Genomic DNA, 14,062 nt, shown 5'->3' on the forward strand with positions numbered 1-14,062 from the left:
TGAGGCAGAAGGATTCCTGGAGCCCAGTAGGTTGAAACTGGAATGGCCATGAGCGTGCCGCTGCACTCCAGCCTGGGCGACAGAGTGAGACTCCAACTCAAAAAAAAAGAAATCTGTAGATTGTAATTGCAGGATAGCCCAGGCCAGAATGACAGACGCATTTGCACATTGGTTTATCAGCTCTAGATATGACCAGCAGCACATCACCAAATCCTGCAGGGGACTGCTGGGGAGGCACTGGTGAGGGGATGCTGTCTCTTCCAGAAGCACCAGAGCACATTCCTCAGCAGTTCGCTTCCCTCGCCTCCCACAGGGGAGTGCCGGCCATTTAAATGCAGGTGTACAGGAACCATGGTGCCTTCCACTCTCCTCTCTGCAGACTGCCCTCCGAATTAATTAAAAGCTGGAGGCAAACAGAGAGGATATTGTTAAGTTAGGATGTTCTTTTATTTTTTAGACTCGGAGTCTCACTGTCGCCCAGGCTGGAGTGCAATGGCACAATCCCGGCTCACCTCAGCCTCGACCTCCTGGGTTTAGGCAATCCTCCCGCCTCAGCCCTCTGAGTAGCTGGGACTCCAGGCCTGAGCCACCACGACTGGCTAATTTTTTTATTTTGATTTTGTAGAGGCAAGGCCTTGCTGTGTTGCCCAGGCTGGCCTCAAACTCCTGGCCTCAAGCCATCCTCCCCTCTTGGCCTCCCAAAGTGCTGGGATTACAGGCATGAGCTCCCGCACCTGGCGGGATGTTCTTTTTAAATTTTCGAGGCCACAGTGGTATTTACCCATGGCGTTTCCAAGTTGTGTTTGACAAGGGTTAGCAGGATTCCTCTGCCGGTGGGTGACAGCATCATGCTTTCCCAATATGCAGGTGTGACCCACTTCCCTAGAGAAGCTTTGGCTTCTGGAGGAGCTGCTCTTGGAGCTGAACAGCTGTAGGAACAGCTGGGCCCCGAGTGCCAAATGCTCTCACAACCATGAGCCCGACAGGTGGATTCCAGCCTCACGGGTACACAGGTATTCCTTGAGCAGAACAGAAAACAAACGAGCTCTTCTGCTCTACTGCAGATGGGCGGGAAGAGGTTATCTCTGTGAAGCAAAGATTAAAAATAGAAGCTTTAGATGTCCCGTGCGTGTGCTGACTGCTAAATCTCAGGAAAATAAAATGACAAGAGAAACGGGCAAGAGACAGAGATTTAATTGCATAAAACAACTCCAAGCTGTGACAGGGGTGGGGAGACACAAAGCAGTAATTAACAACATAATTTTTTAAATGACGATGCAATGAATTAACATCCTGGATAAGTGTGGGGTGGGCATCTTTTGGCCCAGAAACACTGCTAAATAAAGGCGGAGGGAATTTTATGTTCTTTAAAAAAGTCTATGCGCAAATGGCCCGGGTTATCACAACTTCATCAAAGCTCACGGCAACAACTCAAGGTTTCTCATTGCCAGAGGAAGCCAGTAAATGAATCAACTTTGTATTGCATTTTATTCCCATCTGTGAGGGAGGGATGCTGGGCTAGATTGCGAAGTTGGCAGGCGTTCAGGATTCATTCATGATTCAGGCTGAGGACTAGTCTCTCCTGAGAACACTGCGGGTGAGGGTCCCAGAGCTAAAAGCCTCCCTGGGGTGGGCTCCAAAGTCTGCAGGAAGTTGCTGAGATGGCTGGAGCAGGAGTTGAGATGGGGAACTAGTTTCCACAATGAAGGTCACAGGCCCCAGACCTCATGGACATAGTGGGAAGCAATGAGAAGACTGGCTAAGACCAGTGGAGATTAAGATGGCATCTCTACCTGTATACTTTTTGCTCATTACACGATAATCATAACACATTGATATGCTGGAAGACACACCCACCAGAGCCATGACAGTTTACAATTACCACGGCAACCCCTGGAAGTCACCCTACATGTTTGTTTATTTGAGTCTGGTCTCATTCTGTTGCCCAGACTGGAGTGCAGTGGTATGATCACAGCTCCCCAAAGCCTGGACCTCCCAGGTTCAGGCGATCCTTCTACCTCAGCCTCCTGAGTAGCTGGGATACAGGCACAAGTCACCACACCTGGCTAACTTTTTTTTTTTTAATTTTTTGTAGAGATGAGGTCTCACTCTGTTGCCTAAGCTGGTCTCAAACCTGTGGACTCAAGCCATCCTCTTGCCTGGGTCTTCCAGAGTACTGGGATTACAGGTGTGAGTTCCTATCTGGTCTAAAAGGGGGAGGAATCTTGATTCTGGAAACTCCCTTTCCTGGAAAACCCATGAATAATCTACCCCTTGCTTAGCTATGATCAAAGGATATCTATAAAAATAAACACCAGCAACATGTGGCAGCTGTTCTTCCTATAGACCAGCCCCGGCTGCTCTGCCTGGGAAGTGGTCTGTTCTCCGTCATTTCTATAAACTTACTTTTAATTTCCAACAGAAAGCCCAGCAGTGCACATGGGCTCCTCTGCCTATGGATCCATTTCTTTAGTGAACTTGCTTTTTGTCTCCTATTTAGGGCTTAGGCTTGAATTCCTTCCTGCAAGAACCTACCTGGCCTCTCAGGCCGAGCCCCAATTCTGGGGTTCGCCTGCAGCGGAAGGGTAGTGGTTGGTCAGGGTGGTGTGTGGGCTGGGCGTAACCGGTTCAGGAAATGGTTTTCTAAAACCACTGGGTTGTTCACTCATGTGAGATAGCTGCTTGGATATCACAGGAATCTCAGACAAGCACGGTCACAGGCCCTTCTAAAGGCTAGAATGGGTGCTCCTTACCCGCCTAAGTATTTAAAGATGACAGCAGGACGTGCATTTTGAGGTCACTAATTTCGGGCCTCTTAGGACCCAGGAAACTCAACTGTCCCCTTCAGTTGCAAGGACCACAGCATCTGCTCATAGATTGAGATGGCCGTCTTGATGGGGTCAGTCTAGAGTCAGAATCAGAACGAATCTTGTCATCTGCTGGGAGTCTTGTCATGACCTTGGGTTTTTTCTCACTCTCAAGAGAATGTCCAAACGCAGGACTGTCTGGCTAGGAAGGCCTGTCAACCACAGCACATTTGGGGAGACAAGTTATCTAGACACATCAGTCCCTAGCCTAAGGCTCAGTACCGGGTGGAGTTTATAGGTTTATCTACATTTACTGGGTGGAAAATTCCTTTGGCCAATCTTGTTACTCGCAGTAATATCTTGCAATGTCATGCCCACTGTGGTCCATTTTTAAGCTTGAAGACATTACCCAGAATTACTCGCAGAGAAACTTGATAACTTGGCTTCAAATAAGGATAACTTTATCGGTCACTGCTCTTCCAGGATGTGCTATAGGCAAAGAATGTGCTATAGGCAAAGAATAAGACACAAGGTGTGTGAATAGTGTGAACTTTCTTCACCTCCCTCTGTTGAAACAAGGGGTCTCCGGCCACCTTACTTCCTGCAGGTGGTACACACAGCTCTGAAAATCGGCGTTGTGTAGTTACAAGTTAAAGAAGAAACTCACTTCGATGTGCTGACCAAGGATATACAGACCGAGATGGAGCAAATCAATCGGTTTTAGGGGCGGGTGGAAAGGCCACTGCGAACTCAACAGAAATGTGCTACTATGATACAGAATACCTCAAACATTTTTTTTCCTAAACTGAATTCAGCCTAAGGGAGAGATTCAAAGGAAACAAAAACCCCTCACGACCACGGAAACAAACAACACTGAAGTACTTAATAATTTATAGAACTAAAGTTTAAGATAAATATTGTCCCAGAGCCAATGGGGGCTGAAACAGGCTTAAGCTGACTTGGTTTCAATGCAAAAGATACCCTTCATAGAAAGATGTCCTCCAACTGTTCCTTGGATTTCAAAACTCCCCATTTAGAAGAGAACATTCTGTCTAGGTTTTTTCTTTGATCCGTTTAGGCATTTTAAACAGCTGCTTGATACTTCACGGAATTATAAAGCTATGTATAACTCAGAAATCGTTCTGGAACATATGTGCCTCTCTTTCTTTACAATGAAGGTTATTTCTAAGAACAAAGATCCTGTTTTCAAACAAATGTGATCATTAACTGGGGCGCATCAAAAAACATATGGCGTGTTTAGTTTCAGCAGAATCATTCTTAAAGGAAGTGACTGAGTTTCCCATGAGGAATCAAGATGTCTTCAATTCATGAGGAAAAGCGAACGAGGAAGGGACATGAGGAACCCTGCACACCAGCAGAGGGTTCAGAAACGGCTCAAGGCTTGAGATTTCAACACGGGACCAAGAGTCTCCGCTTGGCTTCTGTCTCACCAGTGAAGAGCTTCAAGGAGTAACCTTTAACCTCATAAAGGCTCTTTGATCGATTTGTCCCGTGCCTGCTATAGCGATGGCTAGAGTTCCACCCTGCTTCTTCCTTCTCTAGGGTCGTGGAGCTTTCAGGGACACAAAATTTCAGAAACTCAATCCACCTCTCCGGAAAAGACGGCCATTTTACATTGTATTTTCTAGAACCAACTTCTGGGCTCTCCACCCTTGGTTGGTTTTCCTACTCTTTTTTTTCTTTTCTTGACAGCAGACCCATAAAAAGTGAAAAACCACAGAAACATCACCTTGAGAGACAGAAAAGACTAAGACAGATCTGACCACACGACAAGTGTCTCGGCCTTGACCTACACAGGAGCAGGTAAGACTCTGGAGGGACAGACGGCTGTCGCTGCCACTGCACAACACTGCGTTTGGACGGTTGAACAAGTGCAAAGAGAACGTCGCTGAGTCCGGGTTGCGTTGCTCGGCTGTGCCGCTCATGGGGTCGGAGGTGGTTTCGGAGATGGGCACGAGCTCTCGCTGTCGAAGCTGGCGGCTCGGCCCTGCCACTGCGGGGAGGAGACAGATCCGGTTATTGGTCACCAGGGGAATTAACACGTCAGCTTGCGACACTTAACAGGCCCATGCACTGAATTCACCTCTCTCAGCTTCTCGTAAGCTTTCTTGAATGTTGCTGTCAGCCATGCAAAAACACGAGGAAAACAGCTTAGAGCTTCTAGTTTGGAAGACCTGATTTTCAACAAGACCTACTGCAGAGATCATGAAAGCTTGCTTTGTGAGTGTGTGTGAGTGTGTGTGAGTGTGTGTGAGTGTGTGTGTGTGTGTGTGTGTGTGTGTGTGTGTGTGTGTGTTTGGAAAGTGAGAAAGCAGGATTTATTGAGAGGACAGGAAAGCTCCCACAGTGGGAGGGGACCTGAAAGGGTTGCCCGAGTGTTTGTGTTTTCATGAGGGGTTGTGACCAGGCCATTTCTGAGTACTTCGGCCATTTTCCACACTGAACATCCTATCATGTTGGCAGCAAGAGAGACAGTGTGCAGCGGATGTCCTTACTGCCAAGAACCCACTGATCATGAAGTATTAGCGATTTGCCTGGGAGCTGTTAGTACATCTGAAAACTCGATACTGCGTTAGCTTTGGGTGTCCTGCTTTGGTCTTAATTCTTCCGACGGGCATTCGCACCCGACTTGTGGAGAAGTAGGGGTGTGAGCTGGCCCTTCTGGGTTTCTCCAGCCCTTTTCTCCTCCCCAGCTCTCCTGGCTCACAGACGCCTCCCCTCAGCCCGACCATAACCTTTCTGGGAAAGTAGGGGATGCAATGAGGTGTCATGGAGTGAAGGAGAGGGCTGGGGGTGGATGGACTCGGGTGGTTCAATCCTTCTTTGGCTGGAAAAGCCAGTCCCAGCTGCAGCAATGTTTACTGGGCAAGGATCTGACATTGTGAACATGCTTGACCCGCCTGGGGGCTGTGTCACTCTGAAGTGACTCTGCGTTCCCATTCACGCCATCCTTCTGTGGGCTGACAAGGCCCAGTACTCTCCTAGGTGCCCGCGGGACAGGGCTCCAGAGACAGAGACTAGGCCGGTGGTCAAGATGGCCTCCCTGAACCGGAAGTGTGGCCCCTTCTGCTTTTCCTGAGTGTCGGGGTCTCCATTGTGAAGTGTATACACAGGGGTGAGAGGGGGGCGGGTGGTTCCCCCTCAACACAGCCATTTCTAGACAGGGCTGAGCACCCAATGCATATGCTGTCTGCCATCCAGCATAACCCATGGAGTAGATGGGAAACCTACAAAGTTGAGCAAAGACCCAGACCTCCTAAACTACCTTAGTGCTCCCAAGTCCAAAAGAAAGCCTCTGCTACCTTCCTTCGGGCTCAGTTCTTCATGGACTGCTCAGTACTCCCCATGCAGGCCAACCAAAGATCTTTACAACTAACCAAGGTCTGGACATCAGATACCGATGACCACCATTATGTGGCCTCCACCTGAGCAATTCTGCATGTCGGAACCGGAGACAAGTTTGGGAGAGGATCCAGTCTAACCCTCTTGTTCTTGCAAATAAGAAAACAAAGACACAGAGAAGTCAAGACATAGATCGCAAGGGACACAGCCAGGACCCGAAACCAGCTCAGGGCTCTTTGCACTCCATCCTGCTGCTCTCTTAGCCTCTGGCCACGCTAGGGGAGGAAGCAGACAAAATGTAACAGGAACCTAACCTCTTGGGGTCCACACCCGGTACTTACTCCTAACTCCAGGTGGCAGTCTCTCCGCTTGCAGCATCCACGTGAATGAAATCACAACCGAGGGTTTCCCTGGCGAAATATTTTAGATAAATAAATGCCTGGTTGTTGAGCCCGTTGTGGCTTCTGACTCAAGTGTTTTTTTAACCAGATAAGATGATTACTAACACTTTCGTTTAACAGACCCTCGCTTTAGACATTTTGCTTTTCCTGTTACAATCTTTCGTGTTGGGGAAAGGTATGCGGTAACTACTGGCTTCTTCCCTGGATAAGCATGCTACTTAGATAAGCTGATAGGCTGGGTCAGAGGCAAAACCATGAAAAGGCTATACAGATTCCCTTTTTTCCTTTACATGACAGCCCAAAGAGTGGTCGCAGGGAGCATCATTGATTATTCGAAATAAATGAAGAAGGAACCCTGGCTCCCCTGCTAGTCCCTGATTTTTCCTATGACGGTAAACAAAGGGAAGAGGCAGGGCTCATGGACAGTGGGAGGGTAGATGATTCCAGAAGGTTTATGGTGAGCCCATCCCCAGCAAGCAGGAAGAGCATTGTTCTGGGGTGGCTGTGCTCCAGGAAGGTCTTTTGTTGTCCTGAAATGGGTCACGTTCCAACAGAGACCTAAAGTCTCTGGCAGATGAGCTGGACTTGGCCCCCCCACGTGATACAATGCCTGGAGAAGAGTGCGGTCAGCCCGTGTGGGGTGACAGCGATCACATGCGGCGCTGGGTAGGAGTGTGGGAGGGAAGGGGCTGGCGCCCTGGCTGCGGAAGGCACTTGTGACTGCGCCATGAGTTTCTGTTTCTGAAAGAACTCCGGCAGGGAAAGATGCCTTTTCAGGTGCTTTGTCCCTCCTCAATCTTATTTTAAACCCCAAATAAGCGAGCAAATGTGATGCCCTCTGCTCTCATTAATAAAAAAAATGATCGCAGCACTTGAAACTTTTCTAAGAAAGGTGCAAGATAAATACGGAGTGCTTGACAGATAGGATGACATTCATCCTCCCGGGAGCTGGAGAAGATTTCTTTATGATTATACAAACGGGAGATGCAAGTTTCAGGAGCAAGGCTCTTGTCCAACGTCCCGAACAGGAACAAAAAGAAGACAGGATGTGAGCTCTAAGGATGATCAGGAGGATGTGTGTTTAATATCTCACGTGAACACAAAGTGTTTACTTATTATTAATCTGACGGGGTTTTAGACTCGTTTTTTCTCTTTTAACCAGAGTCTCATTCTGTTACCCAGCTAGATGATCACGGCCACTGCAGCCTCAACCTCTCGGGCTCAGGCAATCTTTCTGTCTCAGCCTCCCAAGTACTGGGACTGTAGGCGTGCGTGCACCACCACTCCTGGCTAATTTTGTTTGTTTGTTTGTAGAGACAAGAATTTGCTACATTGCCCAGGCTGGTCTCAAACTTCTGGGCTCAAGCAATCCTCCTGCCTCAGACTCCCCAAGTGCTGGGGTAACCGGTGTGCACCACCACGCCCAACCAAACACGCAATTTTGTAAAGATATTTAAACTGGGGGGCGAAAAGTGTTGGTAAAACCTTTAAATACATGTGTACAGTTGAAATCCTAAGTTGTCAAGACAAATATCCTTTTCAGCTTCTTCATGCAGAGAAATGATGAGCTGAGCAGAAAATGGTGGGATAGTGAGTTGGGGAGGGGGGCCGTCTCGGGAGCTTGGTGAGCAAGGTCGAGAAAAAAGCAAAGTTAAAGGATATCAATTTATTCTCTTTTCATTTTTCATACACGGCTACTTTCCCTTTACTGTCTCATCGAATATTCATTTTCCAGGGCTTGATTCCACTTTATCTTTCTTTCTTTTGTAGTCTGCACTAGTGAGTCGGAGTTCTCAAAGAAACAGGACTGGAATCAATTATTTGGCTTAATTAGCTTGTATTCATCATGAAGTGATTCTGTGGCCAAGCCCTGGCCCCTTGTGGTATCCAGCACCCCACCCCCAGCTGCAGCCTCTGCTCTGTCAGTTACTTTCCATCTCCCATGGGCAGGCCCTGCCTCGTATCAGTGACGGGTTATTACAGATTCAAGATTAGAAAGGCAGTCGAGATGTGGGCTCACGGGCTCAGCCATCATTACTTTTTAATTTTTTTTTTGAATCAGAGTCTCACTCCATCATACAGGCTGGAATATCGTGGCACAATCACAGCTCACCACGACCTCAGTCTCCTGGGCTCAGGCAATCTTCCCACCTCAGCCTCCTGAGTAACTGGAACTACAGGCTCACGCCACCACGCTTGGCTAATTTTTTTTTTTTTTTTTTTTTTTTGGTGCTATGTTGCCCAGGCTGGTCTCGAACTCCTTGTCTCAAGCAGTCCTCCTGTCTCGGCCTCCCAAAGTGCTGGGATTATAGGTGTGAGCCACCACGCCCGGCCTTCCATCATTTACAGTCAGCATTTCCTAGAAAAGTCAAGATGGGAGGGGCCCATCCCCTCTTTTTACCAATGAAGAAACCAAAGACCTGAGTGGGGCAGTGAGTTGCTTGAAGCCTCAGAGCCCACCCAGAGGCCTCTGAGCATTCACCCCATGCCCTGCCACGAAAGCCCTGCACAGTTTAATATGCTTGTTCTGCTCTTCAATATCTGCAAAGGATTAAAAAGGGGGGAACTGTTGATTCCTCTGGGCTGAATCCACACAGCATTCATGAGGTGCTGGACACTGTCTACAGTTCTACCCATAGTGTCTCCCTACAGGCGGAGTCAGGTTGTGGGTCTCTCACCTGCACCCTGCAGAGAGGGCCTTCAGGAAAAGAGGGGACAGGCGCTCCCTCTGGGGGAGCTGGGGGGACTGGCCTCACTCGGTAAAGCTCCACAGTGGTGGTGAAATCAAGGGGTGGTGAAATCAAGGCAAGCACAAGACAGGACCGGGAGGCCTCAGCTGGCAGGAGCTTTGCTTTGTTTTACTCCTTAAAGGCCACAGGGCAGGAGCTTCACAAAGCACACGCCTTCCCTGGGGAGGGAAATCAAGGCACCTGGCCCTGGGATGTCTATGTCTCCCACAGTTTTCCTGAGTCCAGTCCCCTCAGCTCTCCGTCTCCCTTGAGACACATGGCTGGAAACAGGTGGAAATGGGCTCGTCCATTCTGAGGAGGAAAGGGAGCTGGCAGGTGCTCAGGGTGCTGCCCTGACTGCTCTGGTTTTTTGTTTTTTGTTTTGAGTTGGAGTCTCACACTGTCGCCCAGCCTGGAGTGCAATGGCATACTCACGGCCACGGCAGTTGTGACCTGGGCTCAGGTGATCCTTCTGCCTCAGCCTTCCAAGTAGCTGGAACTACAGGCACGCGCCACCATGCCCGGCTAATTTTTTGATTTATTGTAGGGGTGAAGTTTTGCCAAGTTACTCAGGCTGGTCTCAAACCTGTGGGCTAAGCCAATCCTCTATGGGCGTGAGCCGCGGAGACCGCCTGACTGCTCTGCTTTTAAGGTGCCTGAGGGGCCATGTGGTGGGAGGGACAGAGCTTTATTTTTGTTTTCTGTAGATTTTCCAAATTGTGTACAGACTTGCGAGGTTTGAAGCCTGTTTAAATGAGAAAATGATCACCTGCTTTCTAGGCTATGGACTGGGGTAGATGTTGGAAATGAGGTTTAAGGCTTGCCTTGAACAAGCAGGCCTGGGGGCCACCCATGTGACAGATCACAGGATCTTAAGTTGCTGGGATTCAGTGGAGGGTGGGCAGATGGAAAATGTCACTCAAGGGGACATTTTCTTTGCAGTTGAGAGAAAAATGACAGGGTCAAGATTATACAGTAAGTCAGGAGGGGCCAAGCTTAGGACTCGCATCCCAGTGCTCTCTCCATTACGTCTCTGTTAGAACCCCGGCGCAACCCAGCCCCACAGTTTTAGCTAGGAAGCCTGACACCTTGAGGCCCTGTTGCGCTTCCCACCATGCCGAGAAACATTCTTAAGAGGAAGAAACTACCCTTTGGCTTCTCCATTGGAGCGGTGAGAACTGCCAAGGGACCGCCTGGCTTGAGCCTCAGGGATCTTGCCGTTTTGACAGGGGCAGAGATTCTTGCCAAGCTCTGATCTCATGCCCTCGGGGCTTTCTCCTAGGGGACCGACTTGGCCACACGCTTTGGCTCAGCGTCTGCTGGGAAGGCTTCTTCAAAGTTCTTTTCCATTAAGAAGTCAGCATCGCTTTCACAATGCCCATCACCAGGGGCTTTTTGGAGGGCAGCCTCCACCTCACTCCTTAAAGCCTGTGGCCCCGCGCCCACCCCCCATGAAAGGCCGGGGGTCTCACCGCAGCCGCCTGCCATTCTCCAGCCCACACTGCCATGCAGGAAGCATGCCAAGGGCCAGGCAACCTCACCCACCTCTTTGAAGGATTTCTTTACCTCCACCAGGGAGTGCCAGTGTGCGATGGGCTTCCGAGGGTACGCCAGCATCTCGTTCCAGTGGTCCCTCCCCAGGCCTTCGGCGCTGATCCCCACACGACAGACTCCTATGATCTCATTGTGGCCCACCCTGGGGGAGAAGCAGAGGGCCCGGCATGGACCACCAGGCATGCTCTCAGAAAGGGGGAGGAGGCGGGACTCTGGCCAATGAATCTAACTCAGAATTCTGAGCTCTGAAAACAAGTGCTTGGCAGGGCCTGGGGTGTCAGCAGCAGTGACGCTTTGCCCGGTCCCCTTGGGTGGACACAGGGCACAGATAGATGAGCAAAAGGTTATAAACTTTTTTTTTTGAGTTGGAGTCTCACTCTGTCTCCAAGGCTGGAGTGCAAAGGCATGTTCATGGCCACCACAGCCTCAACACGCTGGACTCAGGCAATTCTTCTGCCTCAGCCTTCCAAGTAACTGGAACTACAGGCACGTGCCACCATGCCCAGCTAATTTTTAAAAGTTTATCGTAGAGTCGAGGTCTCCCCAAGTTACCCAGGCTGGTCGCAAACCCCCGGGCTCAGGCAATCCTCTTGCCTCTGCCTCCCAAAGTGCTGGGATTACAGGTGTGAGCCACCGTGCCTGGCCCTTTTCCCCCTAAAGACAGGGTCTCTGTCACCCAGGCTAGAATGCAGTGGCACCATCACTGTTCACCACAGCCTCCAACTCCTAGGCTCAAGTGGTCCTCCCGCCTCAGCCTCCCAAGTAACTGGAATTACAGGTGTGCACAACCACACCTGGCTAATTTTTTTACTTCATTTGATTGTTTTGTAGAGACAAGGTCTAACTATGTTGCCCAGGCGGGTCTCGAACTCCTGGGCTCAAGCCTCTGCCTATTACTGGGAGGCTATATACTTGTTTAGAATCTCAGAAAATGATGGGCAGATGGCCTGAGTTTGGGAGGAGGGAGAGTTTAAGGGCCTTCACGGACTTGACTCTGGGCACACCACAACCTCGTTGAGACATCAGCATTTGCAAATAAATCAACCTGCTCTGGGCACCATTTCTCCATAACCCCAGTGGCAAGCATGTGATTTGTTCACTCACCAAGAACATCAGTCATCACTCAAGTATGTTTGTCAAGCACCTACTATGCCTGAGAATGTGTGCTAAAAATCCCAGACTGAGGCTTTACTGCACGGTTTCTTCCTCCTTGAGCTGAAGTGACAACTGGAGAGGAGCCTCGGGGGCTGGAGTGGTTGAAAAGAGTTTCTGAGCCAGCCTTGAGGGACGAGCAGGATAAGCAGAAGAGAAGAAAGACGTCTGGGGGAGGGGAAATCAGACCAGATAGACAGGCTTGGGCCCGATGATGGAAGGCCGTGAGCGTCCAGGGAGAAAGCCTGGACAACAGAAGCCACTGATGGTCCACTCTAGCCTGGGTGACAGAGACCTTGTCTTTAGGGGAAAAAGGGCCAGGCACGGTGGCTCACACCTGTAATCCCAGCACTTTGGGAGCATCCAGGAGGTGTCCAGGAAGCGTCATTTAGGAAGGCGGCTGAGTTGGGGCAGGAAGTGAGGAGGCCGGGGTCAGCTACGAGGGGCACAGCCATCCCAGAGTGGGAGGGGTAGCAGCCGCCGAAATGAAGAGGAAAGCGAGCCGTTTCAAAGGACAGGTGACGGGATTTGGTGCCAGAAAGAAGAATGGGAATAGTTAGGAGCGAATTCAGGGAAGCTCATGGGTGGAGCCAGCGGAGATAGGCTAGCTGGGCAGGGAAGCTTGAGCTCTTGGCCAAGGGGGGATCCGTGATCTTCCTCAGACTCCCATTCCTTTCTGGGGTGGAGCCCGATTGGAGGCCAGTGGCCCCTGCCCTGAACCCCAAGGAGTCGTCTGTTGCAGGGGCGTGGGGGCCCTGTGAGGGGCCAGCTCCTGTCCCTTGGGCTGCGTACCCACCGATCGTAATCCATCACAGAGATGAGCAGGCTGACTTGGTCCATGTTTTCTGGAGGAATGTCAAAGATGATGGCCTCGTTGTAGATGGGATTGAGGGTGTTCTTCTTGATGGTGGTTTTCTTTTTCTTCAGCCTCCGCCCATCACAAAGCAGGGACACTTTGACGTACGGATCTGTGCCAATGGGGGCAGGAGAGAGGGAAGGGAGCGGAGAGACCTAAGAGATTCAAAAAAACTCAAAAAAGAACTGTTACTATATGAATTCTGCAACTGCCGCTAGCAGTGTGTGAATGTTAAGCAATAAGCCCCTTCTGGACATTCCCTTGCTTAAATTGTGGTAGCCTCTGTGGCGTCTCTCTCCTGGTAAGCTCCATGTTGTTTCAAACCTCCTGCCTGCTTACTAAACCTAGCTTATCTGGCATTCCCTTCCGCCCGTTTGGCAGTTACTTGTCCATCACAAGCAACTAAGCCTGAGCCCGTGCAAATCAAACTTAAATCAACCAATCAAAGTCTTTGTAACTGTGTCATATAGTTTTTATCCAATCCCGTGTGCACAAGTTTGTAAAGCCACCCCACCCCTTCAGAATTATGTATAAAAGGTGCGTGTTAGCCTGGGTCGGGGGCTCTCGTCCCTGAAGCTGCTGCATCAGCTTCAAACGTGAGCCCAGACTCGAGCCTGAATACAGACCCTCGTGTGTTTGCATCGGAGCTGGCTCTTCGGTGGTCTCTCGGATTTTGAATTTGGGGTTTAACAGGAGCGTGTTAAGCAGACGTCCTTGAACATCATTTGTGGCAGAGGGACGGAAGCCCTAGGCCTACTGCTGCTCGTCAGATGGTATCAGGGGGTTGCTCAAATAATTAAACCACCTTGTATTTATGTAGTACACCTGTCTCCGAGGACACTCTGTGCTTAATCAACACGGAGTCTTTAGCTACCTCAGTATCCTTGGGAGAGTGCTTAATGGGCTTTCACTAACGGGGAAGCTGGCCCCAAACCAGACATGGCACCTACCCATGGGGATGTAGTTCACGGCCCTAAATCTCAGCCCCGCAATGGCTGGCTGGCTCAAAAGGATGATGAAGCTGAACAAGGACACTATTTCTTCCACCGGTGTGGAAACTTTTTCTCTGTTTTTTATATTTTTGGGTCAGCATTATTAACCCAAAGATAAGGGGGTTTAAAAATAGGATTCAACGATGCCCAAGGAGTACGAACGTGTCAGAGTGAAACAGTGACAATCACAATGCTGTCCACGTCCTCC

The 14,062-nt window shown here is 49.8% G+C and overlaps 1 protein-coding gene across 2 annotated transcripts in view; it reads right to left on the reverse strand.

The window, feature by feature from the left end:
• Nucleotides 1–2,555: 2,555 nt before the first annotated feature.
• SYT6 (synaptotagmin 6) overlaps nucleotides 2,556–14,062 on the reverse strand; it is a 55,754-nt gene continuing 44,247 nt past the window's right edge. The window contains exons 4-6 of one of the 2 annotated variants that reach the window (XM_021712498.1): nucleotides 12,803–12,974; nucleotides 10,846–10,996; nucleotides 2,556–4,821 (exon numbers count right to left, since the gene is read on the reverse strand). In XM_021712498.1, the coding sequence (XP_021568173.1) occupies nucleotides 4,750–4,821; nucleotides 10,846–10,996; nucleotides 12,803–12,974 (395 nt within the window). In that variant the 3' untranslated portion in view covers nucleotides 2,556–4,749. The remainder of the gene's footprint in view (nucleotides 4,822–10,845; nucleotides 10,997–12,802; nucleotides 12,975–14,062) is intronic. The other variant, XM_008058383.2, reaches the window with a different exon arrangement.

This window comes from Carlito syrichta, unplaced genomic scaffold (assembly GCF_000164805.1).
Source record: "Carlito syrichta isolate Samal-C Ts95f unplaced genomic scaffold, Tarsius_syrichta-2.0.1 Scaffold303316, whole genome shotgun sequence".
Classification (NCBI taxonomy): Eukaryota; Metazoa; Chordata; class Mammalia; order Primates; family Tarsiidae; genus Carlito; species Carlito syrichta.